This window comes from Megalobrama amblycephala, linkage group LG20 (assembly GCF_018812025.1).
Source record: "Megalobrama amblycephala isolate DHTTF-2021 linkage group LG20, ASM1881202v1, whole genome shotgun sequence".
NCBI lineage: Eukaryota > Metazoa > Chordata > Actinopteri > Cypriniformes > Xenocyprididae > Megalobrama > Megalobrama amblycephala.
This window is the reverse complement of record NC_063063.1, coordinates 11,039,104-11,064,786: the sequence shown is the minus strand read 5'-3', so window position 1 is coordinate 11,064,786 and position 25,683 is coordinate 11,039,104. Positions and strand designations below refer to the sequence as shown.

General features: G+C 37.8%; 1 protein-coding gene across 5 annotated transcripts in view; it reads right to left on the bottom strand.

Annotated features, from left to right (window-relative positions):
- The window catches only part of kcnh4b (potassium voltage-gated channel, subfamily H (eag-related), member 4b), a 39,160-nt gene that overhangs the window by 6,895 nt on the left and 6,582 nt on the right, over nt 1–25,683 (bottom strand). For 4 of the 5 annotated variants that reach the window (XR_007181913.1, XR_007181914.1, XR_007181915.1 and 1 more), the window contains 11 exons: nt 16,969–17,202; nt 15,567–15,698; nt 15,003–15,133; nt 11,334–11,574; nt 10,864–11,021; nt 10,370–10,577; nt 7,167–7,361; nt 5,991–6,190; nt 3,785–4,034; nt 2,646–2,860; nt 632–1,041 (listed from right to left, as the gene is read on the bottom strand). Coding sequence is in view for 1 of the 5 variants with exons in the window: in XM_048170773.1 (XP_048026730.1) it covers nt 632–1,041; nt 2,646–2,860; nt 3,785–4,034; nt 5,991–6,190; nt 7,167–7,361; nt 10,370–10,577; nt 10,864–11,021; nt 11,334–11,574; nt 15,003–15,133; nt 15,567–15,698; nt 16,969–17,202 (2,374 nt within the window). In the remaining 4 variants the exon portion in view is untranslated. Of the gene's footprint in view, nt 1–631; nt 1,042–2,645; nt 2,861–3,784; nt 4,035–5,990; nt 6,191–7,166; nt 7,362–10,369; nt 10,578–10,863; nt 11,022–11,333; nt 11,575–12,595; nt 12,886–15,002; nt 15,134–15,566; nt 15,699–16,968; nt 17,203–25,683 lie in introns of those variants that run through there. The other variant, XR_007181916.1, reaches the window with a different exon arrangement.

Sequence of the window (25,683 nt, the reverse complement as noted above, 5' to 3'; positions counted from 1 at the left end):
AAAATCCAACTTTAAGCAATTATTTTTTGGCACTTTATCTATTTGTGTCTATTGACGTCAATTACAATACATATTTTTAAAGGCTGTTTTCTCAAAATGAGTGTTTTTTTTAAATATGAAATACTATCTATTAAATATATAAAATAAAGAATTAAACATTATCAAAACAATTAGCTGAACACACAGTTGTTACTCTTTCAATTTCATTTCCATCTATATAAAAAGGGGACAACTTAGGAATCATTTTGTACTATTATGTAAACACGGACCACGTAACATAATGCAGTGAATTCTAAATAGTAGATAGGTGTCATTCTTGTTTTGTAAAGACATTTTACAAAAGAAAACATTGTATAATGCTTCACATACCTGATAGTGTTTAGGTTATTGATCTATGAGTAACAGAGTGTGTTTGTTGGGTGACAAACTTTGCTAGTGTAATGGAAGAGTGACTTGATTTGAGACATATGAAGTGTTTTGGTGGTTTTAGTGCATTTTGAAATTTACTGCTGTGCCAAGCTGAAAGTTGGTAAGGAAAACTGTGTGAAGAGTTTTGAAAAACTTACCTAATTATTGAGAAAAGTGTCTTGGTGATTGATAAAAATCTGTAAATCTTAAGACTGTCTGTTACCTTGGACTAAGATCTGGTGGTCCAAAGCAGTTGAGAGTGGGGATGAGCAGTTTGGCAGGTTTGCGTCCTGTACCTTCAGAATCTGTCTGTGTCCTATGAATGGACTTAGGTGTAGATGAGGGTGGATGGGTTTGTTTCTGTACTTTGGTCTGCGGTTTGGGGGAGGGGTTTGGACTCCAGCCCCTGACGGGTGAACGACAATGTCTCAAGGCGTTGAATTGCAGTAACTCCTCCCCTAAAAGGTTCCCCAAGGATGTACGTCGCACTGGGCTGCCTAGATTCGGCAGAAGTAGATTTCGGCATGTATTGGAAGCAGGTGGGACGTGGAAGTACTTGTTTGGATCATCAGCCTTTTCTGCAATGGATGGACGCTTATTCTCAGTTGATGCACAGGAGTCTGGGTAGTTCTGCTGCAGGGAGAAATGGCAACAGTGGTATATGAGAGAAACATAATTAATGAGAGAAACTTGAACGCCCAATAAGGCAACTCTAGTCAAGTCAGTTTCTTTTGGTTTTGAGGTTACCATGATTCTAAAGAGGTTCGCAGACGGCTACATAAATGAAGTACATCCACCATTTTTCCAAAAGAGACTACTGTGTTTCAAATTACGAATGGCGCTTCTGGCTTGAGGAGGAACTTCCACTCAAAAGACGGAAACAAATAACTTCATATAATAAAATATCATTCGGTTTGAATGAAGGAGCTGTACATTTTAAAATTTTTCATGTCCTATTTTTATCCAGAAGGAAAATAAAGTAACGCTTAGTATTTTAATGTGACATTGGTATGACCAGAACCTGTGGCAAGAGCTTTTTTTTTTTAGTCTGCCGAGTTCTGTTTTTCTTTGTATTCCGCTGTAACAATTAAAAGACAACAGATGTTGTGCCGAGTGCTCATCCATTTTCTCCTTAAATCTTTACTCGTATCTGTTTTCACACAGGTGATTTAAAAGGTAATTTTCTCCCTTTTTCACTTCAAATCCCTATTAGCAGTGTGTACTGAAATGTTTCTAAAGCAAGGAAATATAACATTTATCTGTAAAAATGAGGGAAGGCACATTGAATCCATCAGTTCCAGTTAATGAACGTTTTTGATTAAGGGAATATAAACATTATATGTTACTACAGTAATACTTAACACTCACATGAGCTTTTGCTTTTTATTCATGGTCTCTTAAAATGACATTGATTACTTTCAACTAAAAACGTACTTCTAAAATTACAATAAATTGTTTGAAACACATCTGAAATGTCCATTGGTGTTTACTGTACGTGTCTGAGTTTGCATTTCCATCAGGCTGATGCTTAAAGGCTTGTTTACACCAAGACACATATTTGGTGTGAAAATTCAATGCACTAACATGAACTTTGTATGCAGATGTTTTTTTGTTTGTTTTTTTTTTTTTTGCTAATTTCTTTTCCAGACAAAACTGCCTAAACAATAAGATTTTTTTGTCATAGAGCCACCGGTGTTACATAAAGACCCGGTGGCACTCAAGAAAACACAATTTTGCTAAGTGACAAACAATCCGGAACCAACTCTCTTGCTTCTGTACTCATGTATTTAGTTTTTTTATTTTTTTTATTTATAAAAATTCATTTTGATAAACAAAAATCTGAATGGCAGTTTGAAAACCTTTTTTGATATGCTTTCTTCAGTGTGATAAGCAGGTGTAGCTGGCGATTCATTAAGCCTTTTCGCCTCACATTTGGTGTGAAAGGGCTGCCAAGGCCTGTGTTTAGATGGGCATTTTGACAGAATTCTGTGCATATTTTTATTGTTCACTAAAACATGAAATTGTTAATTGTTAACTATTTAAGAACCACCACTGCTGAGTCTCAGGCCTCAAGCCTCTCATTCAAGCACAGAAATCACCAAATCTGTTTATTATTATTTCTACAAATGACTGAATAGGCAAGTAAACTAACCAATTTTGATATGACAAATTTAATAATGATAATGACTTTAGTGTACTATGTATGTAAGTATGTGTGTTAGAGATTGCAGCCATACCTCAGTCTCACTGCCCTCTCTCAGATTGTATGTGAGGTTACAGTGGATGTCGGTAGTGAAGAAGCTGGCATACTCAGGATATAGTTCAAGCACATCACTTAAACCTTTCACACTAATGTACTGCAGGTCACAGTATGTCAGTGCCTTCACATCAGCATTCGTCTTGATCACATGATTCTGGCTTGGCAGGTCTGAGCCAATCAGATCTCCTTTTCCTATAATGACATCAATGCTGTATTAAAGCTGTTATTCTTTTACAATTCAATTCCATATCAATCCAATGTTTAATTCTGTTTATGTATAATGCTGTAGTTGTTAAAAGAATGTTTGGGTTCAATATACTTTTTACAATAATGCACTTACAATGGAAATCTAAAGGGCAGGGTATTGCGCTATAACAAGTTTAACAAGACTTAAACTTACATTTTAACATAAGACCACCCACAATCATTACATCTGTAACAGTAGACTATATAGACCACTACTAGAAGTATATTTCTGACAACCGTACAGCTTAACTGTCTGGCACAATTGCTCCTAAGACCATAGGCACTAGCATCAGTTGCTAGTGTGCCTCTTGAGGCCAGGAGAATGAGGTTTACTTGCACAGCACTTTACTAGCTGGACTCCATTACACTCACCCCCATAAACCTTACTTCCATTCAGGTCACAGCACCATTGTATCTGGTCCTCCTCACACCGCACACACATGGGATGGGTGGTGGATGCGCTAATAAGGTACGCTAAAGATTGCAGCCTCTAGCATTAGTCGCAACTTGCTAGTGCACCTCTTGAGACTAGGGGAGGGAGGTTTACTTGCATAGCTCTTTACTAGCTGGCTTCCGTTAAACTAAGACTTCGATTGTAGGGGTATTAGTGTAATTACATTAGTTTTTCATTTGTTTTCACAAACTGGAGAACAGTTGAAAGTGGTGTTGTGGTAATTGACAGCATGTCACAGATGCTGTACATTGAATCTGAAACATTCCTTGAACACATAGTACTGTTAAACTGTGCCAGTTATATTAGTAAATCAGGTGTAGTGTTCAGAAGGGAAGTCTATATAAAATGTACAAAAAACAAGTCAAAAGTTAGAAAAACAACAAATAAATGTTACAAACCCAAAGTGTGTTACAAACCCAGAATAGCCAAGACCATGTTGTCCTTTAGAACCTCCAGTGACCCAGAACAGACAAAGTAGTTGGCCTGCAATGCGTCCCCCTGTCTGATGAGGTATTCTCCCGGTGTACAGAAAGAGGTTTTGATGTGGAGGGAGAGAGAGCGCAGGCAACCCCTACTGGCACCCTCAAACACAGGCAGTTGCAGGATGTCTTTGTTTAAGTGCATGGCTATATCAGCACGTAACTCATCAGGAAAATCATGCAAGAGCTGCAGAAAAAAAACAAACAAAACAAAAACAGAAAATAATTATAAAAAATCAAGACTTTTCAAAACTCTGATGTTGTTTTTTTTTTAGAAGTTTAACATTTTATAGCTTCAGACAAATAGACAGAAAGGTGTTAGGGTGTTGTGACCCCAAAGTTAGCCATCTTAAAGGACCTCTTAAAGGACCTTTCCATAATTGGACTGCAAGGAACAAGGAGTGAGGAATATTTCAAAGGAGGTATGAGCGAGGATGTGTATCCTATGTGGAAGCCTTTCTTGTTGAAAAACCTGAAGCATGTATAAATTCTTCTCCCCCTTCACATCTGCCACAATAACTTTAATTTATGTATTACTTTTGCAGTTTAAATAAAACATAGATCTCAAATATTTCAACAGGGCATTTTGCTTTATTAAAAAATTATGAATTTCTTAACTTAGTTAAGAATATTCCAATATACAAATAATATTTCCCTTTGATTCCACCATCCTTATTTACTTTCCTTGCATCCTTCCCTCACATCCTAAGGGGGCACGAGGAAAGGAAACAAGGATGCAAAAAATAAGAAATGAGAAGCACCCCAGGTCTGTATTTAGGTCTCTCTCCTACACTTCCTACTGTAAGTAAAATAGGCTGAGTTTTTTTTTTTGCTTCCTCTGTGGCTGTCAAAGTTATGTTTAGTTCCATTGTCTTTTGGTTTCATTTCCCCTGATCCTTTTGTGCCTGTGTTCCCGGTTATTCTTAGTTTCCATGGTTTCTGATTAAGTTACACACCTGTTTCTGGGTTCATTAAAGGTCACCTATTATGCTAAATCCACTTTTACAAGGTGTTTGGACATAAATGTGTGTTGGCAGTGTGTGAACACAAATGTGTGTTGGCAGTGTGTGAACACAACCGCCCTACACTGATAAAAATCCACCCACTCCTTTTTTTTTTTTTTTTTTTTTTTAAAAATCCCCATTAAACCAAAGCAGTCTTATTAGACAAAGAATATGACATTACATTACTCATGCCCCGCCCACAGCCACTGACTGACAGTCTTTATGTGTTGTGAAGTGCTGATTGTCAGAACAATCTGTTGTTCGTAATTGATATTGACTCTGCTTATGTGTTGGCTGCACCATCACGGGTATCTATTATGCATTTACTAATTTTTACCTCTTCAATGAGTGGTACCATTCTGCATCAGTTCCTGCTGAAAAAATCCAGAATTAACCAAAATGAATTCCATGTTGGTTCAGGCTGGCAAAAGCAAAACTGAGCTGGTGTAGCTGGTCTACCAGCACTCCTGCTTCCCGTGCTGGGGACCAGCAAACCAGCAACCAGCATGCTATGCTTGTCCCAGCATGCAAAACATACCTTATGCTGGTGACTAGCAAAGCTGGATTTTTCAGCAGGGCAGCATCAGCTACTGATACAATGTAGAGTAAACTGGAATCGAAAGGGAATGTCTCTGGTTATGCTTGTAACCTCAGTTCTCTGAAATGAAGGGAACAAAACTTTGCCTAAGCAGGCCACATTACTGTGCTTGAATGTTCGTATCGAGCATATCACTCTCTGTCCATCAGTTGAAAGAATTGGAGGATCTGTTCCCCACCATTGTCTATGGATCATAGCTACTGACGCAATGTCTCGATCCCTTGGGGAACTGAGGTTACATGCATAACCAAATTTCTAAAGAGTACATGAACACAAAATGAGCGCTTCATCATATGCAGCATGGCATGGATTAGTATGACTGACATTAAATGCTGAGAACCATAGTTACCCAACACCAATTTATTTTTAGGAAATTAAAGAGAAATATGCAGTAGATTTTGCTGTTCATAAGAAAAAAATGTTCAAAATGTTAATGTTTTGGCATTCCCCAGCATCTTGGATAGTGTTTAATATGTGTAGTAAATGTAAAAAAAAATAAAAAAATAATAATTAAATTAAATAAAACCAAGGACACTCTCACCTCATTGACATCAATGCCATTATTCACAGACCAGGTGGTCTGGAAATATTCCAGCATACGTTGTTTCAGCTGCCGTGGCAGCCGGTGAACACGAATGAAGTCCTTCAGATCTTTCATGCGCGTGTGATATTGTGAGCGACGTGAGTACATGCGCTGGATGATGGCTGTTACATTCCCAAACACCACAGCATGCATGAGAGCTGTGTGAGGGAAAGAACCAATATAATTCATGAACTGGCAAACTAGCAATAAGGGCAGTAAACAGGTTAATGTTAAACAGGCAAAAATGTATAGTACTATGAAAAAAGTCAGTGATCTTGCTTTTAGCTGTTATTATGAGTTTCTGGCTCATGTGCGAATGATTTCATGTTCACAGAATTATTGTGTGTTCTGGTTGTGAGGATCAAGGGTCATGAAACACTAAACTACATTTTCTGAGATCATAACAGAGATGTTTGTGTTGTACATCATAGAAGACAACAATGTATGTAATTAATTTTTAATAGATAAAATCCTAGATCTAGGATAAATGTGGTTAGTTGTGGGATTTTTTAAAACCTACATTAGCTGTGTCTCATTTCGAAGATTGCACCCTCCATTTCTTCAGTGAGACTCAATGATGCATGCGTCTGACAAATGCAACCTCTCTATGATAATGATACACAGCAAACACTTCTGTTTCGCAATTATTCATGGCATCATGTGGCGCTTTCCTATGACAGGCATTTTAGATCGGTGTAACAGGCATTTTTCACACGATGTAAGACTTAATAGAGTATTGCATGGCTTTCCCCGCAATCACTGTTCCTATGTAACTGATTACATTTTAGTGTCCCATAAATTCTCCACCATAGACCCTCAATCTCTGACATGAATGCAACCAATCCATACTATCAGTGTAACTGGTCTTTAAACTCCTTGAGAATAACAGATCAAATTGAAATGAAACTGCAAACGGTATAAATCTACTGTTGGGATATTCACTGTGGTGTTTTGTGAAAAACTGTAAAATAGTGTTGAATGAAGTGTTTTCTGTTACTATTAGTGCATTACAAATGAATAGTACTCCATTGACATTTCAGCTACTAATATTAACTAATATGGAAACAAGATTAGCTCAACAGTAATAGGAAAGTTACCTACTGCATAGTTACCTATATGGTGGTTACTGCTTACCTCCAATGAGCATAGTACAAACAGAAAAGATCTTCTCAGCATCAGTGTTGGCACAAACATTGCCAAAGCCCACACTGGTCAGACTGCTCAAGGTGAAATACAGAGAAGCGATATAGGCACTGCGAACCGAAGGACCACCAACTGTACTGTTCAGATAGGGCTTGTCCAGACGCCTGCCCAACTCATGAAGCCAGCCTGACAGAAAGAAAGAAACAAATGTTATACTGCATGTTAGCGCTGCACAATTTGACCACAAACTCATATGGCAATTATTTTGTTATATATTGTGATTTGAACATCTCCAGAGTGAGGAGCAAAGAGAACACACTGTGCTGTCAATACATTGTAAATTCTAACAAGTTCAGTTTACTTAAAAAAAGTTTGGAAACCAATTGCCTTATTTTTGCAACGCAAACTTAAAGGGAAAAGTTACGTTTTAAAAGTAAAGAACTCTAACTCTTCCCAAGTAAATTAAGTAATAAATATCAAGTTAGTTTAATGTCAATTCTAGTTAACATACTCTAGAATATTTACTAATCTTACTTAAGATTTAATAGTAAGATTACACGAGAAATTCCATTTAACTAACAGTGTTATATTGTGTTCTGCAAACATCTTAAATACTGTTATTCTCAACATGGCTTTAATCTGCCATTTTATGCTACGTAGACTTAAAAAACTATGTGCAATCGGTTTCCACATTTTCTTCAAGTAAAGTGAAAGAAGAATAGTATGTTGTACTGACAAAAGCTTTGTTAGTATAGTTCACTTACACGAGAGTACTACTAACTAAAAGAAGAACTGTAGAGAGTACTTAATTTACTTTAAATAAAATCTTATTGTCACCATTGTTGTGGTTTGCATGCTGAATGTTGAGATCTGTGTGTGGCTCAAGTGGTCAGCTGTAAGCTACTGTTAGATACTCAATTAAAAGTTTAACAAGATGTTGATAACATAGTGTTAGCACAAACATTTTAAAACATTACTACTGAATACGAAAATTAAACATCTAACTAAATAACATTCAGTTAGAAATCAGATCATCTCTTAAAAATTATCTTTGTATTACTTCTCTTCCTTTGAAACCACAAACAATGATTTCTTGATGCATGGCTGCACCAAAATGGAGAGAATTATAAAATCTTTAACAAAGTTCCAAGTGCCCAACCAAAGGGAACATGAAGTCACCATCATGGTAAGTAGTAAAAAAAAAAAAAAAAAAAAAAAAACTTTTTAGGAAAGTCAACATCAAAGTAATTGATCTTAACTTGGGTTTTCTGAGTAAACAAGCCATTAATAGACAGCAAGAATAGCTTTTACTTTTATTTCACCGAAGTAGATCCACTCTGCAAACATAACGTTGAATCCTCAGTCCGTGTGATTCTGCACTGTGTGGAGGGATGTCTTGGCATGTCTTGAAATTTTTTTGTAATTTTACTCAAATTACATTAGTTATGGGAACTATCTGTTCTAAAATTTCAGCAACAATTACAAATTTGTAGTAAAGTCAACATTTTGGTTAAAATCAAGTAAACATACTAGTGTTTTTATAGTAAGGAATACTATTTGAATTTACAGTGTAGTTGCTTTTTAAGAGTGTTCACTCTTCAAAGAAGTATATTCTTTACAAAAAGACCAAAAAGTGAATAAAATTCTCTTTGCATTCACATTATAATGGTGATTGCGAGGATAAAATAGAATAATTAAAAGTTATTGAGTACAATAGTAAAATTACAATACTTTTTTGTCTAAATTTATATTTACCAATATTTATTTCTTTAGCATTTATTTTGTTGGAAAACTGCATGGAGACTTTAAAGATTCAGTGTTTAGTTGACAACAGGTACATAAGGTACATTGTATTGATTCTCATTACAAATGTAGTGAACTGCTTTTTTCACAAAATTCTTGGAACGATATGAATGGGAAAAATGAACCTTTTACGTTGCGTACCCAAATGTATATTATGACTCAGATTGAGTGCACATTTTGTGTGGGGCAGCATTTACTGTGAACTGAACTACTTGTGTTTTAGCCAGAAGACATCCCATGTGCAAAAGTCCCCTATGGCGTGATGGCAGACACAGCTCCAAGGCACTCTTCCCCAGCTTCATACATGCCAAAAACAGATGAATAGCTTGCATGCTCTTCGACTGTGAAATCCGCTCACATAGTCACTGAGTAGAGTTGGACATTTTACAGTTTTTTAAATCTTTAAGACCCCTTTCTCAATACTTTTTCAAAATTCTTCACACAATGAGCACAACAGCAGTCTATGTGGGCTAAACTGTGGATAATCTTCCATTTGTTTGGCACAAAATACATTTCAATAACTTCATCTTTCAAATAACATGAATTTTTTTCTCACTCAGACACAACCACCACCAAAATTCTATGTACCCACAGGACCAGTTTGCAAAATTACATGCTTATTTTAAAACTGGTAAACTTAAGTTCAAAATCTAACATAATACAAAACAAAATAAGACAACATGCATTTTAGTGCATTTTGGATGTGAAATTTACTGCTGTACCAAGCTGTAAGAAGAACTGTTTGAGGAGTTTTTAAAAAGGGACCTCAGTATTATTGGGTCTGTAAGAGCGATGTCTACCAACAGCTGTAAACCTCCTCCCTCCACACTGTTTGCAATGGCCAGTTCCAATCTGATTGGGTGGTGCAAATTCTGGGAATCAGGGGCACAAAAAGGGGCTGTTTTTATCAGTCTGTCATGTTTAGATGGAACCGAGGTGCTACCACAAGTACTTCTGAGGAAGAGCTAATCACTGGATTTGTCGAAGTTGGTCAGGATATTCAAATCAATCTTTAAAAGGTACTCAGAGTTTTGTTTCAAGCACTAAGTAGCAAATCATGTAGCGCATACGGCAGAACTATATTTCACTTTGAGTTATTGTATCCACACTATTCAAAGAAAATAATGTTTATGTTTTCTGTATTGTGTGTGCAATTCCACACTGATCTTTTTGCGTTTTTTAACTAATGAACATTGCCCCAAAACAGCATGTAAAGATACAAAAAGGTAATTTTACACATTGGCCAGACGGTCTCTTCCTATTTGGCTCTATGAGACTTGCTCTGATTGAGTGGTTTTTCTATTCAGACATCCCATTATATAACCTGAGCAGAGCACCAGTAAGCTCTTTCAAAGATTTATTTGACAGATCAGAGTGTGTGAATATCTCACCAATGTCCCAGGCTCCATTGGCATTGGTCTCCATCTCTTTGCGCCCGATGATATACCAGATGCAGGCCATCCAGTGAGCCAGCAGAGCAAACATTGACATGAGCAGTGTTAGCACCATGGCGCTGTACTGCGAATATCTGTCCAACTTCTGCAGCAGTCTTAACAGACGCAACAATCGCACAGTTTTCAGCAGGTGCACTAGAGATGTCTAGAGAACAAGCACAAACATATATGGTGAGTCAATAGCCTTAATATGTAAATATTAATAACTTGTAATCACATAATTTGCTTTAATTATATATAAAAATGGAATATCATGATAAATGAACAAGGTTATCATTCTGTACCATTGCATATAAATAGATCATGGTACCACCACAGAACTTTTTTTGTAAAGTACCTCTTATTTGAATCATGATACTCTCTCCTTTCCACTGTTTTAAATAAGCCATACGATTCTACAGTAGTTTCTACAATCACACATTGGAACTTACAACAGTAACGTTAAATGCATAGAGCAGGTCAAAGGGCAGCGCGGCCACCAGATCCACAAAGAACCACGTGGTAGCATAATGCAGGCAGATGGAGCGAGACTCGTACACCACCTGCCCTGATTGACTCACGTAGGTGGTGCGAAAGTTAAGAATGATGTCTGAAAGAGAAGGAAGGTTAATGACATTTGCTTCGAAGTCTCATTTTGGAAGTCACATTTTATTTAATTTTTCTCTTTTGAGGCACATTTTTTGTTTTGCTAATATATGCCTGATATATTGAGAAAACAATTGGAATGCAACATTCAACCAAGTTCTTGCATCATATTCTTAGAATGAGAGTCATTATAGCCCAACACAACAAACTCTTCATATATAACTGGTGATGACTGAAGTTTGATGCGCTGATGCTACAAGGTCATTTAAATGTTTTGTAGTTCAAATTCGTGCTTTTTTTTTTTTAGTAAACTCACCCAGAATAAAAAGCATTTCCACTGCGATGTCGCTAACTATCGTGCTCCTGCCTGCAGCCTCCAGATCGCTGTAAGGTGTGAAACACACATTGTACGGCACGGTCACAGCAACATAGAATGTAGCCAGCAGAATCATCCAATCCCACAATGCCTTGGACACACTGTAATGCAGCAGGATGAATCGAGACTTCTGGACTGCTGCCACTTTATACTCAGGCAGGGACGGTTTTTCAAATATGTCCTGAGGAGAGAAAGAAAGCCACAGATGAGCTCTCATATCTCAACGTCTGTAAACCAGCTGTGAGATTAAATGAAGTTTTGCTGAAGTCTCTTGCTTCTCATGTTTCCCCAGTGAAAGTTTGTTGAAACCACATTAACTGAAGTACTTTTATACAGCATATATGCCAATACTAAAATACTAATGCATTATTAAATATTTTAATGCAAGTGTAAAATACTTTTTTGCCTGTAGACTTCTTATGCTGTCACTTGATTATTATGCAGAAATGAATGCCTAATTATTGTTTTCAAATGTCTCAAAAATGACTTACTGCCATACCGTCTTAGAAAATTCTGAACAGTAAGTATCTTTGACCTTTGAAAGAATAGAAAAGCAGAACTGACAGAATAATCTTATTCATTAAATAACAGGAAACTACATTTAATCTTCACTTGCAGGGACATCACTTCACAGATTTGGTGTTTCTTTAATTTAACTTTTACATCACATGGGTCAGGGCAAGGGCCAAGCTCATGGTTTTTGGTCAGGATTAGTTTGAGGCAGCAAATCAAGTGGTTTCTAATCCACCATGCTCTCATCTGCCACACTCTTCATTAAGATTAAAGAACAGACCCTTGATGTAGCTGAACACACATCAGTGCCTCATGCCTTTAAATACTCTGAAGCACTGGGATTCTGACAATATTCATTTAATATAGTGAACTATAGTCTAGAACCCTAAATTCACAAAATCTTTTCTTAAAGTCCCCCTGTAGTCAATTTTATCCCTTAAAATCATCTTTGATCACCAAAATGACAGATTAAAAAAAAAAAAAAAAAAAATCATGTGTAAAAAAAACATCTTCATGCCTTAAAATAGCTTGAATGTAACTCTAAACCCTTGCCTTATTTACTGAGGTAAACCCTGCACAATGGTATCGCTTTTTACAATGCCGGACACATAACGGTAATTCATACGATTAGCCTTTTGCTTGACTACATTATCAAACAGCTAATAATGTGTTGCTAATGTTACACAAACCATGTTCCCGTTCGCGAATCAGACAGTTGTCGTCTAAAAATCAGTATCCTTTGAAACGCTTTGAACACCTTAACGTCAGTGGAGAAAGGCATATAGTTCATCATAAAATAAAGAGTTTGGTTCCAAAACGCGATAAACGCATTTTTTTAAAATTGAGTTTTCGCCAAAATCAGGATTGTATCTATTGTATTGGTATTGAAAAGTCAGTCATTAATTTTGCGCAAAATGCGATATCCGTCGTTTTATTCTGTCATGTTTTCTCCTTTTCTTTCCAAAACGCGACAAACGCCAGTCTTCTCTGCAGAATACGATATATCCGCTCAACCAATCACAGCGCACCACTCCACCCACTGTAAACAGTAATGGCGGCGCTCTGAACACACCCGACAGTTCCGTCGTTCCTAGTCAATGGGACTTACGACCATGGTTCACCAACGATGCTTTCGGGAAACGCACCCCTGCTTTGTACTTTGTTATCATCAAAAACAGAAAAATTAATCATTTTGACGGCATTGATGAACTTGTGGTGGTTTCTGCGGTGGGGAAGAAATGTAAGTCATTGAAATGTAATCATTTACGTGAGGAGATTAAGAACATGAGCCACTCGAGTCGGGAGGAGGAAAATGCCGGCTGTTGCTTGTTCCACGACAGCATCAAACTTATGTCACGGTCCCCAAAACTGAATCATGAACCGTTTTTAATACCAATGTACTCGGTAAATGTGTTTATTTTAACCGTGCGGTGGCGCCAGATACTCTTTAATCGGTAATGACAAACGGAGACATCATTCGTTTATAACATTAACGAGATTACTCGTTGAATTCATTTTGGGAGCAACGACTTAATGTATTTTTAGTCAAATGCCTGTATATAAGATTAGTATTGACAAAGTTCAGAGGCTGTCATATATGTGAATCAACTTAATTTACTTTGTGTATTTTCAATATGAAAAATAACTTTTATATTGATGGATTAATTGCATTTTGAAAAAAAAAAAGAAAAGAAAAAAACGTTTTATGGATTTATTGCATTTTGGGGAAAAAAATAATCCGTTTTTATAATAAACCTTTGAAAATCAAAATCTAGATTTGAATGTTTAATGTTTTTATAACCAAAAGATGCTATGTGAATGTTTGAAACAGAAAATAGTGGTTTTCATCTTGCCACCTTCTTGGTAAAGAAAACACATTTTTACTCAGATTAATCAAAATGGATTTATAGCGTTTTGGAACCAAACTCTTCAAATCGTTATATACATAATACACCCACTATATTGCCAAATCTACCCGATTTTTTTTTATATCAACAGAAAAATATACCGGGATATAGGCTATTCCCTTGAGACCCTCCTGCTTCAGAGCGGTCATGGTTAATGATATGCTAAAGCACGCCGGCTCGTTGACATGATTGGTTACAAGGTAGTTTGTGACGTCAGAAACACCAGCGATTTTAAACCGCGGGTTTGAGACTGCAGTTTTAAATAGAAAATACTCAGCAATGGTGTTGACTTATGAATTTGCACATGGTTTGTCTTAAACCATATTAAAAACACTACATAGACATATAAACATTAAAAACTTGATTTTTACCACAATGGGACTTTAATGTTAAGTGTGTCTTTAATTTAATTAAGTTTAATTTTGTCAATGGGTTGAAAGATATGTTAAGCAACCTTTAAGCTTATTTAACTCAAAGCTGCACTTCCTTGCAAAGCAACCGTGATTACACTTAAAGGGTTAGTTCAGCCAAAAAAGACATTTCTATTATTAATTAAACAATAAGACATTAATGTATTATAAACATTAATGAGCCGTCAAGAGTATGAAATGTTTATGAATTTATAGCTGTCATGTAGTTACATTTTAGCTATAGAATTTCCAGCTTTATTTGCAGATTATTTATTGAAAACTACATAAAATTTCTGACACTAGCATGTTGCTAAGACAAAAATGTATTATTTATTTATGGGGCCAATGAAAATATATTGGCAGGCACATTCATGAACAACTGGGCCAAAAATCCTTATTGTTGAGCCCGGCTCATGATGCTTTTGTTTGCCTATTTTTCTCTCAGTCAGTTGGAGTGTGATAGAATGAAGCCAGGTGGCTCTGCTGAGAGCGAAGCTGAGCTGAAAACATGGCCATCTGTTACCAGGAGTGATCGGAAGTGTGACCTGCCAGTCTGGCCTCCTGTTCCACCATTCCCATGTGACATGGAGAATTAGACATCCTATATACTTCTGGCCTGCGCCTTTCACACTGTTTGAACAACAAGTCAAAATGTCACTGGAAAATGGGATTCTGCACAGATCCCAAGCTTTTACAGTAAGTGGTAAAACAGAAAAAGTAAGATACCAACTTGGTGGAGAGTTTCAGAGTTTTAATAAGTAGTTCATACGTGTACTCACCCGACTTAGGCCGACGTCATTTTTGCTGTCACGGGTAAACTGGCTGGTTAGCTGGTAAATCATGGTGTGACCCCTCCTTCTGGCTTTACTAATATGAGAGTTTCCAGTGGTCCTGTTGTATGGCTTATTATCTGCACAAAATTAAAATAGCCTTAATAGCCAAGACAGGTTACAAATTATAAACATATTTAAATCTGTCTAACTTATGTAAGATTGTGCCAGTGTGTCCATGAGTTATGTTCCATGTGTTTTAGCAGTGTGTAGATGCAACCACCAATTTGGGAAGACTATATAAAACATTGATTTTATTAGATCATATGGTATCTTAAATGTTTTTTTTTTTTCACTTTATAATTTTTAGTTTGATCTTACTGTATTTTCATTATACAGTACATGTGCCCTCTAGTCTTTAAAATCGCTATTTCTTATCAAATGTCAAAAACAATGATAAGCGTTGATAACAAAATAACCATTTTCTAGGCTATTCATTTTGTCAACATTTAAAAAAACTAGTGAGAATAATGTTTTTTTTTGTTTTTGTTTTTTGGGGGGTGAAGACAGTACCATCTGTTCTGCTGCTGTGATGGCTCTTGTCATATGTTTCTGTGATATCCTTGAATGAAAAGAGAAAAAGCACCATCTCCCCCTTCTCATTTTTAATGGGCACAATGTCCAACAGACACCAGAACGAACTTCCTGTGATAACATATCAAAAAGAAGAGTTACACACAGATTATGGCTACCTGTAAATCTGGGACAAATCTCAAAGACTTAACTCTTACAGTCCAAACAATATAGTAACATAGCTAGCTAATATTGACATTATGTTTAAATTCTATAGAGAGAAGAGAACTGGCCCCCCAATATAGCCTGGTTTCTCAAACAAGACGGGTGATTTTCTATCATAGTAATAAATCTAATGATACATATCACAATATAATAATCCAATCTGTAAAGCTTTTTTGAAACAATGTGTATTGTGAAAAGTGCTATAAATAAACCTGACTGACTTGATATTGCTTAAAAAGACAAGACCTAAAGTCCAGAACACGCCAAGCCGATGCCGGCGAACTAGTGGCGACGAAAGCAGACTGCGGGGTTGGCTCACGTCGGCAGCGTCTGTGTCCAAAGTGTCCCTGACACACCAAACCGATGCTAAACAGCTGATGGCCAAGTAGCACGTCAGTTCTGCGCCTTTCCGAACCAGCAGGCGGCAGTAGCTGAACAGCCAATCAGAATGATCAGATGGCCCGACGGACCGACAAGCTCCAACGCTGATTCAACATTTCGAATCGGCCGAAAAAAAGCAGACGAGGACCAACTTCAGCCGACGGTGCGGAACACACTGAGAAAACTTAGTCGGCCGACGAAGAAAAACTGCCCGACGGCCGAGTGTCGGCTTGGTGTGTTCCTGCCTTAAAGGCCGGGACACACCAAGCCGATGCTGACAAACTAGTGGTGACGAAAGCAGACTGTGGGGTTGGCTCACGTCGGCAGCGTCTGTGTCCAAAGTTGGCCTGACACACCAAACCAACACTCAACAGCCGACGGCCAAGTAGCACGTCCATTCTGCACCTGCGTGAGATGAAATGCCTTTCCGTACCAGCAGGTGGCAGTATCTGAACAGCCAATCAGAATGATCAGATGGCCTGACGGACCGATCTCCGAGCTCCGACGCCGATTCAACATGTCAAATCGGCTGAAAATAAGCCGACGAGGACCAACTTCAGCCGACGATGTGGAACACACTGAGAAAACTTAGTCGGCCGACAAAGAAAAACTGCCCTACGGCTGACCATCGGCTTGGTGTGTTCCTGCCTTAAAGGATAAAAGCATGACTTTCAACTAACTTCTTGATGAAACTGCTTATAGGTGGGTGATATGACCAAAATTAGATGCATAATTCTTACCATGATCACCTAATATATATATTAGTTGTCAATTGAAGTTAGTACAGTATTATTACCATTCTTCTTGTAGAACTGCACCTCAGCCTGGTACTCCTCCTTGCCCTCCAGAGCTTTCTCCACACCCTGAGTAACCTGCTCACTAGTGGCCGAGCCATATAGGAAATGACACCTGCAGTTCTTCTGCATCACCTCTGTTCGTCCGAACCCCGTCAACTCACAGAATCCATCGGAACAGTATACAATGGGATAGCCACGGTGACCCTGAGCATTCCCAAGGAGGAAGTTGCTGTCTGAGAGACAAAAAAGTGATCAGGATTATTAATGTTTTGGAAGACATTATAAAGCTAGTTGTGAGTATTGTGTTTTGTGCAGTATTGTTGCTGTACTGTTTTATAGTTTCCAAATCTCCCCAATTTGTGGTCTTTGCATTGGACCACTCGTCTATTTACATGACATATTTTCTGGTATTTGTGGATCACACAAGGAATTTCCTAGATCTTGCGTGCCTCACTCACTATCCTGACCACCCTCTCTGCGTATTTTACAACACCAGCTTTAACGAGTGGTTAAAGGTACACCTGCCCATCGAAGGTTCTCGAGAGAGCTTTGCACAATATGTGGAGTGGGTGCTGGTTCACTGTGACTCACTGCTCACTGCCTGCCCCAATGAGGAAGACATTGCCAGCCCCATTCCGGACCCAGAGCCCAGTCAGCTCTCAGCCATGCCTGCAGAAAAACAGCCAGAGCCCACCACGAAGCAAAAGCCAAATGATTGCCAGAGGCTATTTATGTCCCAGAGCCTGAGCCTAACCTGGAGTCTGTCCAGGTGTCAAGGCCATATTGGTGGAGTTCATCAGCATCGATTGGAGTTCTGCCCACACTCCCATTCCTGAGGTGCATAATTAAAAGTGGAGCTCATTGGAATTAGTATTTAATGAGCTGGATGAGGAAATATTTGCTGGTTTACAGTCTTGGCTGGTTCCATCCAGTTCCAAGTCTTCTTTGTCTCTGCTGGTTCAGCCCAGTTCCAAGTTGTCTTTGCCATTGCTGGTACAGCATTGTTCCGAGTCGTCCTCATCATTGCTGGTTAAGCCCAGTTCTAAGTCATCTCAGTCATCGCTAGTTAAGTCCAGTTCTAAGTCGTCTCAGTCATTGCTGGTTAAGCCCAGTTCCAAATCATCTTCTTCATCACTAGTCAAGCCCAGTTACAAGTTGTCTCACTCATCAATGGTTAAGCCCAGATCCAAGTTGTCTTCCTCACCACTGGTTCAGCCCAGCTCCAAGTCATCTTTGTCTACGCTGGTTCAGCCCAGCACTAAGTCTTTGCCATCTTGCACCAGGTTTTTGCCGTCCAGCATCATGTCTTCATCATCAGGCATGAAGTCTCCTTCATCACCATTGGCTCTGCCCAGATCCAAGTCTCCTACATCGCAGATGGTCCTGCCCAGACTCCCTCTACCTCCTCTGCTGCCAAAGTCATCCAAAGTCAGCCCTTCAGCTCCTCCAGTGATGCTGCCCATCTGCACGGATCGGCCTGGGGCTTCCCAGTCATCAGCTTCATTTTGGCCCACGAATCCCTCAGCCCCAACTCAAACCTCTGAACCCCCTCGCTGGGAATAGATTTATGGCACAGTCCCATGGTCTAGGTTGAAGACATTGTGAAGCCTTGGTTTTACTTGAGGCTTCCGAGAGGTCCTGATGGCAAGCTAGTATGGTTACTGTCTGGTTGTGTTTAGGGCTCTCAGTGTACATAGGACAACATGGCAGAAATGGGAAATGTTGGAGGCAGTGACTGAAACAGTGACTAAATCACTGATGGAGCTCTCCTTCAGTCCATCTCAGGATTGTGGAGGGCTAGCCAAGGGTATCCTAAAACATTATTTTATTTCTGAGTAATTGGACTATGTAGAACTATATTTGTTCCTTGTGGAGAAGGACAATTTTAAGTTTAATGACAGATGTTATGGCTTGTACTAGAGAATTCTCGGTAACACTTTACAATACTAGTGCACTAATATGCATTAATTCATTCTTAACTAATGCACAGATAATCATGTTTTAATGTATGACTCATGAAGAACTAAACCATTAATTAATGATTACTGCATCAGCAACTAATAAAGATTCTATATGATTAATAGATTAAGTAATATATGAAGTGTTATTAATTAAATGTGTCATAATGTATTAATTCCTTAATAACATATTTTATTACCTAAAAGTGTAAATTAATGTGTTAACTACCACAATGGGTTGAAGCCATGTACTTCAACTTTCAGTTGTCTGCTTTAATTAATCATTAACTAATGATTTGAAAATGTATCATTATGTTATGACCAGGGGCGTACGGGACACCCCCGCAGCCCCCGCGGTGCGTGGGGGCCCCCACCCTATGATGGGCCCCGGCAGATTCACCTATTTGCTACATAGCCTTTGCTTTTTTTAGAACTGAACTCAAATGACTAAAGATTAAAATAATGATCTAACTGAAGCCCAAAAATGCAAGCAGAAGATCATAAAAAATAGTCCTAAATTATCACAAAAGGGGGAAAAATTCACTGTTGTTTCCATCGCCGTTTGTAGGTAGCCAACAGCAAGCTTTGATGCGCTATGTTAGCCTACTGTTAGCGGACATGAGTCAGACAAATAAATATGTGTTCGGTCTTTGCTGAGACATTATTATTGTTGTTATTATTAATATTATTATTATTATTGTATATTGCCCAAACGTATTTACCCCATCGCCAGCTCTGCTCAGCTACCGGAATGTCTGAAGTTCTTCTACAAATGTAGCCTAGCCAATAAGTCTAGTTATTTCTTTATTCTTTTATTTAAATACATGAATTTAGTTCAGGCCTTTATCATTTGATGCACCGATCTAAAATTTGCGGCCGAAACAGCAATTTTACGCGCTTGTCTAGAAGGGAACCTTGTATTGGCCTACGCAAATTTGTGTCTAACTTAAAATTTAGACCAGCTAAAATATATTGTTAGACCAAAAATATCTTATCAATTAATTAAGTAATAAAGACATGTATTTAAGAAATTTAATAAAAACAGAAATACGTCTATTGCTTATTCAAAGGCCGCGGAAAGTTCGTTTGTTACGCACTTCAATCCATTCCACACCCGACGTTTTGGTTTTCTTCCTAATTATTAAATATAGGCAATTGGTTGATGGAGCTCGGAGATCGGTCCGTCAGGCCATCTGATCATTCTGATTGGCTGTTCAGATACTGCCACCTGCTGGTACGGAAAGGCATTTCATCTCACGCAGGTGCAGAATGGCCGTTGAAATTAAGATACAATTTCTACACAACGAAATTCACTTTAAAGAAAGACTTACTATAAAACAAAACTTAATGAAGCGGTCAAACTCATGTCTGACCCGCTGCATGTCTCCCGACATTGCGCATCCATCATGCTAGGCTATTCACTTTTCATAATAGGTGAAATTTAAAAAAAATAATATAAGGCTATAGCTCAATATTTAAATATAAATATGAAACTAAATTGGCTACATTTTTATCCCTCTGGTCGACGAACGCGCCGGCGCGCTCTGATGGATTGTTTCCTCATGACAGCTGAAACAACTTAAAATAGACTTTAGATTAGTGCAAAACTACAAATGGTCTACTTTTATTTGTGTACTGATACACTCACAATAACAACAAAACCTTGTATTTTTGTAAAATAAAATAAATACAAAACAGGGTGCGCTTTCAGCTTTCTCTGCGAGAATCTTTCTTAAACGTCTCTTTTGAAACGTGAAGTGAAAATTAACTTAAACTCAGCGAATAATTGTACCTGAAAGAAAGAAACATCTCCATTCGATAAGAAATTCGTAGGTCTGTGTTTTTGAAATTATGGCCAGTGCTCGTTGCTGCTGTTATCAGTTCTCTTGGCTCTCGTGCACATGAGCTCTTGATGTAGGCTACATTTCTCCGGACCACAATGCCACAAGAAAGACTGTCCAGTTTAGCTCTTTTGAGTATTGAGAATGCTCATGCTCGTAACGACATTAAAGCAGCAGTGAAAGACTTTGCGCATCAAAACACTCGGAGAGCGCAAAGGATTCGGTAGAGTGTTTGCTTTTTTGTGTGTGGTAGTCAGTTGATAAAAAGAATAAACAAGTTAATCCTCAAAAGTTGGTATTTTAAGATGTATATAAAGTTAGTTTTTCTCAAAATACAGCATATAGCTGATATATAGAATAGAGCATAGGCCTATAACTGATAGAGTTGTTCTTTTAAAGTTTTTTCTCCTAGTTCTTTTACTATTCTTTTTTTTTTTTTACTGCGAGGCATGACATTTTCTTGTATAATTTCTTCTCTACAATTTGCGATGCTTATAGGCCAGTGTTTAAACTGAGATGTGTTGGCCATTACATTTACTTTATTGAGCTTACTGTTAAATAAAATTTGTTCCTCGGGGGCTATAACTGATGTTTGTGAATTATTGCTGTGAAGGATCCTCCTGCTATTTCTAAAGTAACTAAAATCGGACCCGCGGCACTTTTGCCTCCACGTTCGTAAATTAGCTTAAATATTTATTCCTGCCTGGATTTTAGTCTGCGATATCAAAATCACTAAACATTATATAGCATAAATAATATTATTCAATAATAACATCAAATTAATCAATGCAATGATAATTCACCACATGATTCACTGTTAAATCAGTTTTTGTGAACTGGGGGGGAGACGGACTCAGGTGCACAACAGATTTTAACACATGACATCACTGCTCGTGGGAGGGGCCTCATCTCATTATTTGCGGGGGGCCTCACAGACATGCGGTACGCCACTGGTTATGACTTGTTGAGGAACATGACTATTAACTAATTGTTAAGTAATATGTCATCAATGGGTTTTGACAGTTGCACATGCAGTGAGTGTAATGACAGAGAATGTGTTTGAAGGATGGGTAAGTTGGTCTGCACACAAATATCAGCACATCAGAATCTTAACTACAGATTGATGTTCCACTGTGTTTAAACTGGATGCGACCATTATTGCGTAATGCCGCAACAGCTGTCTACACTGGACATGACAGACCATTGCGTGTCCATTTGTCCTTCATAACAGAAGTGACATTTTGTTGTGTTGCGTTGTGCCGCATCCAGTGTAGCATCACTATCACTGATTATAATGGGTTCTATTCTCTTTGTCCAGTCTAGACACAGTGTTACGAAATAGCAGTGACCGGCTGCATCTTCTCAGTGTTCCACCTTTGAATCCTTGACCTCAAGCTTAACCTGACATATCCCTGTGCAATGAACAACAAGGTTACAGGTTACATCTGGTACAGTGGAATCACAGTTGTAGATGGTTGGAAATTGAAATCCATGGCTTAGTGTAGATGTCAAAAGCATAATGACATATTACTTAACAATTAGTTAATAGTCATGTGCCTCAACAAGTAAAGTCATAACATAATGATACATTTGTAGATCATTAGCTAATGATTAATTAAAGCAGACCATTTGAAGTTGAAGTACATGGCTTCAACCCATTGTGGTAGTTAACACATTAACTTACACTTTTAGTTAATAAAATAAGTTATTAAGGAATTAATACATCATGAAACATTTAATTAATAGCAATTCATATATTACTTAATCTATTAATCAGATAGACTCTTTATTAGTTGCTGATGCAGCAATCATTAATTAATGGTTTAGTTCTTCATGAGTCATACATTAAAACATGATTATCTGTGCATTAGCACAAATTAAGGCATATTAGTGCACCAGTATTGTAAAGTGTTACCCAATTCTGATTTATCCTGTTGTCAATAGGGATGATCTGAATGGGAAGTTAACAGGGTAAAGTAGCAATTCCGAGCCTTTCCACTAGACAGATGTCAATGAAGGTAGTAGGAGTCCCAGAGTCAATTTATGTTGAAGTTGCATGAGAGAGAAATTGTAGTGGTAATGAATGATTGTCAAAAGAGGGTTAACATTCAATTCAACCCTTCTGAAAAATCCAGCATTGCTGGTCATCAGCATAAGGAATGTTTTGCATGATGGGATGCTGGTATGAGACACTGGTATGGGATGCTGGTTGCTGGTTTGCTGGTCCCCAGCATGGGATACTGGTGTGCTGGTGGACCAGCATATGTTGCCTTTTGGGTGCTGGTATGATCCCAGCAAGACCAACAAAACTTCTGTGTGTGTTACATATCATCTTTCTTAGTGTGTGTTCAAATGAAAACCAAGACAATTTTAATAATATAATAATAATAAACTTTTTTTTATATAGCGCCTTTCAAAAGTTGCATCTCAAAGCGCTTCACAGAAACAGATAAAACACAAAAAGAAAGAAAGAAAACATATATTAGAGCAAATTTAAGAGAGAAAGATACATAAAAAAATCACTTGTATGCTAGCCTAAAAAAATACGTTTTAAGTGAAAATTTAAAAATACTTAAAGAGTCAGCATGTCGGATCTCAAGGGGAAGAGCATTCCAGAGTTTAGGAAAAAAAGAAGAAAAAGCCTGGTCACCCATAGAATGTAAACGCGTTGAAGGAACAATTAAAACGGCATAACCGTAGTCTTGTCACTGTTGAGACAAAATTATGAGACATCCATATTTTTATCTCAGAGATACAATGTTCCAGAAAGGCAACAGCCGTATTATCGCCAGGTTTTGAATGAATATAAATTTGGGTATCGTCTGCATAAAAATGAAACTTAAGACCCAAGTATCTGAGAAGTTGACCCAGGGGAAAAATGTACATACTAAATTGCAAGGTACTCAAAACAGATCCCTGGGGAACTCCAAATTGCACTGCCCCAACTTTGGATCTGCATCCACAGGGACACAAACGGCCTATGATCTGAGAGGAAAGACTTGAACCAGTTTAATACAGTGTCAAACTCCAGTTTAATACAGTGTCAAACTTCAAACTCCATTTTCCAAATGAATTTTAATAAATTATTTAATAAAGAAAAATGCATGTTGCTGGTTACATGTTTACTATTACACAGTAAAATCCTCAGTGTTAAGCAAACACTGCTCAATTGTCATGATTGACAATTGGTCCCAATCTATACAGAGTAAAAGTAACACTGAATCAGTGTTCCAGTAAGTGAAATAAAGTACATAAAGTGAAGACTGAGCATTAGTTATGAACACCTGCAGTTAACAAGCAGGATCACTGAAGATAAGAGGAACAAGAACAGAAAAAAATAGAAGAGATGAGCAGAAACACAACTACAACTGACTTACAGCCACAAAGCCTTAGATGAAACCAACTGCAAATAAAATCAATATCTCACCAGAGGATGATTAAACAAATCCGAAAACAGCATTATCATATTCACTCATTACAAACCAGTTTGGCTTTATTTCTTTGGTACATATCAAAAGAGGTTGCTTAAGTCTGTTGAAGTCATGATTATGGTGATTAGTTGGGCACTTGGCTATTGAGGCTATTGACTTTGGTAGAATTCATTCTCTTTCAGCAGTTGATGAAAGTGCAAGTTATCACTATTGTCTACAATATTTCATGCTCCTGACTGCAATGACATACCTATTAATATGTGCACGTTTGGAATCAGTGACTGGCAGCTTTGACACATGTGAGTTCCCAAGTGAGCATGAAAGTCTTTAAAAACAGCAACTTTCAGTTTTGAACTTTTATTATCAAGTTGTTATTAACTGTCCCATTGAAAGAGCTCTTCTCATAACCTCTGTTATTGAACAAACTGCTTATGATTATGCTTTTATTAGGCTTTTTTAATGGTTTTCATATCACTAAATGCTTTTGTTTTGCAATGTACACAATGTACGATGTTTAACTGATTTCTGAATTGTGTACAGATTTTTTGAAACAGGAAACAATTCTTTTGATGCTTTGAAACAATTTACCAATTTACCAGTGACAAATTATGTATTCATAACTAAAACAATTAGTTTCAGTTTTACTTTCAGCAGGGGGAGCAAAAAAAGCACTATACCAGCACTAACCAGCATAAACCAGCTTGGACCAGCATGGAATTAATGCTGATTTATGCTGGATTTTTTATTTTAGCAAGGAACAAGGCCTGCTTTTCTGCTGATCAAGCAAGGCTGCTAAGGCAGTGGTTTTCAATCCTGTTCATGGGGACCCACTGCTCTGCACATTTTGTATGTATCTTATCGGACACACTCAGTTTAGTTAACGGAGCTCTCACCTAATGAGCTGATGATCTGAATCAGGTGTGTTAAATAAGGGATACATCACTGGATTTGTGGCTAGCATGTGATTGCACTCTCCTTGGTAGAGATATAATTTGTCTTGTTGACATCCTTGTCATTCTGTTGCTTTAAGACAGGAGTGGCCTGATTAACATGGATTCCTTAGCATGGACAGGGCGTGAAGAAGCAAAATGAGGGTCATAAAGAAGTAGGCTGTCAAGGGAAATTGATAGCTGAATAAACTTATCTATGCAGTTGAGCTCGGCTTGTAACTCAGAATTCAAACTCCATCTCTTTAGATTTTTAAGGGCTATATCATGACATCCACTTTGGGTTGCCACGGTATGAAATATTAAAGCATATTTAAAGCAGTAAGCTAGTTGAGGCATAATAACTAGACTCAAATCTTTATGGAAGTGCTCTATAAATTAAATGTAGTCCCTCCAAAGCTCAGCATCGTTTCCCCAAACTGCAGTGTCCCAATCTATTGTCTTTTGAGTGAGTTGAGAAATGCAATTTTAGATGAGCCATCAAGCTCAGAGCCAATGGTCATAAACAGAAAAGGCAGGGCAGCCAAATAAAATCTG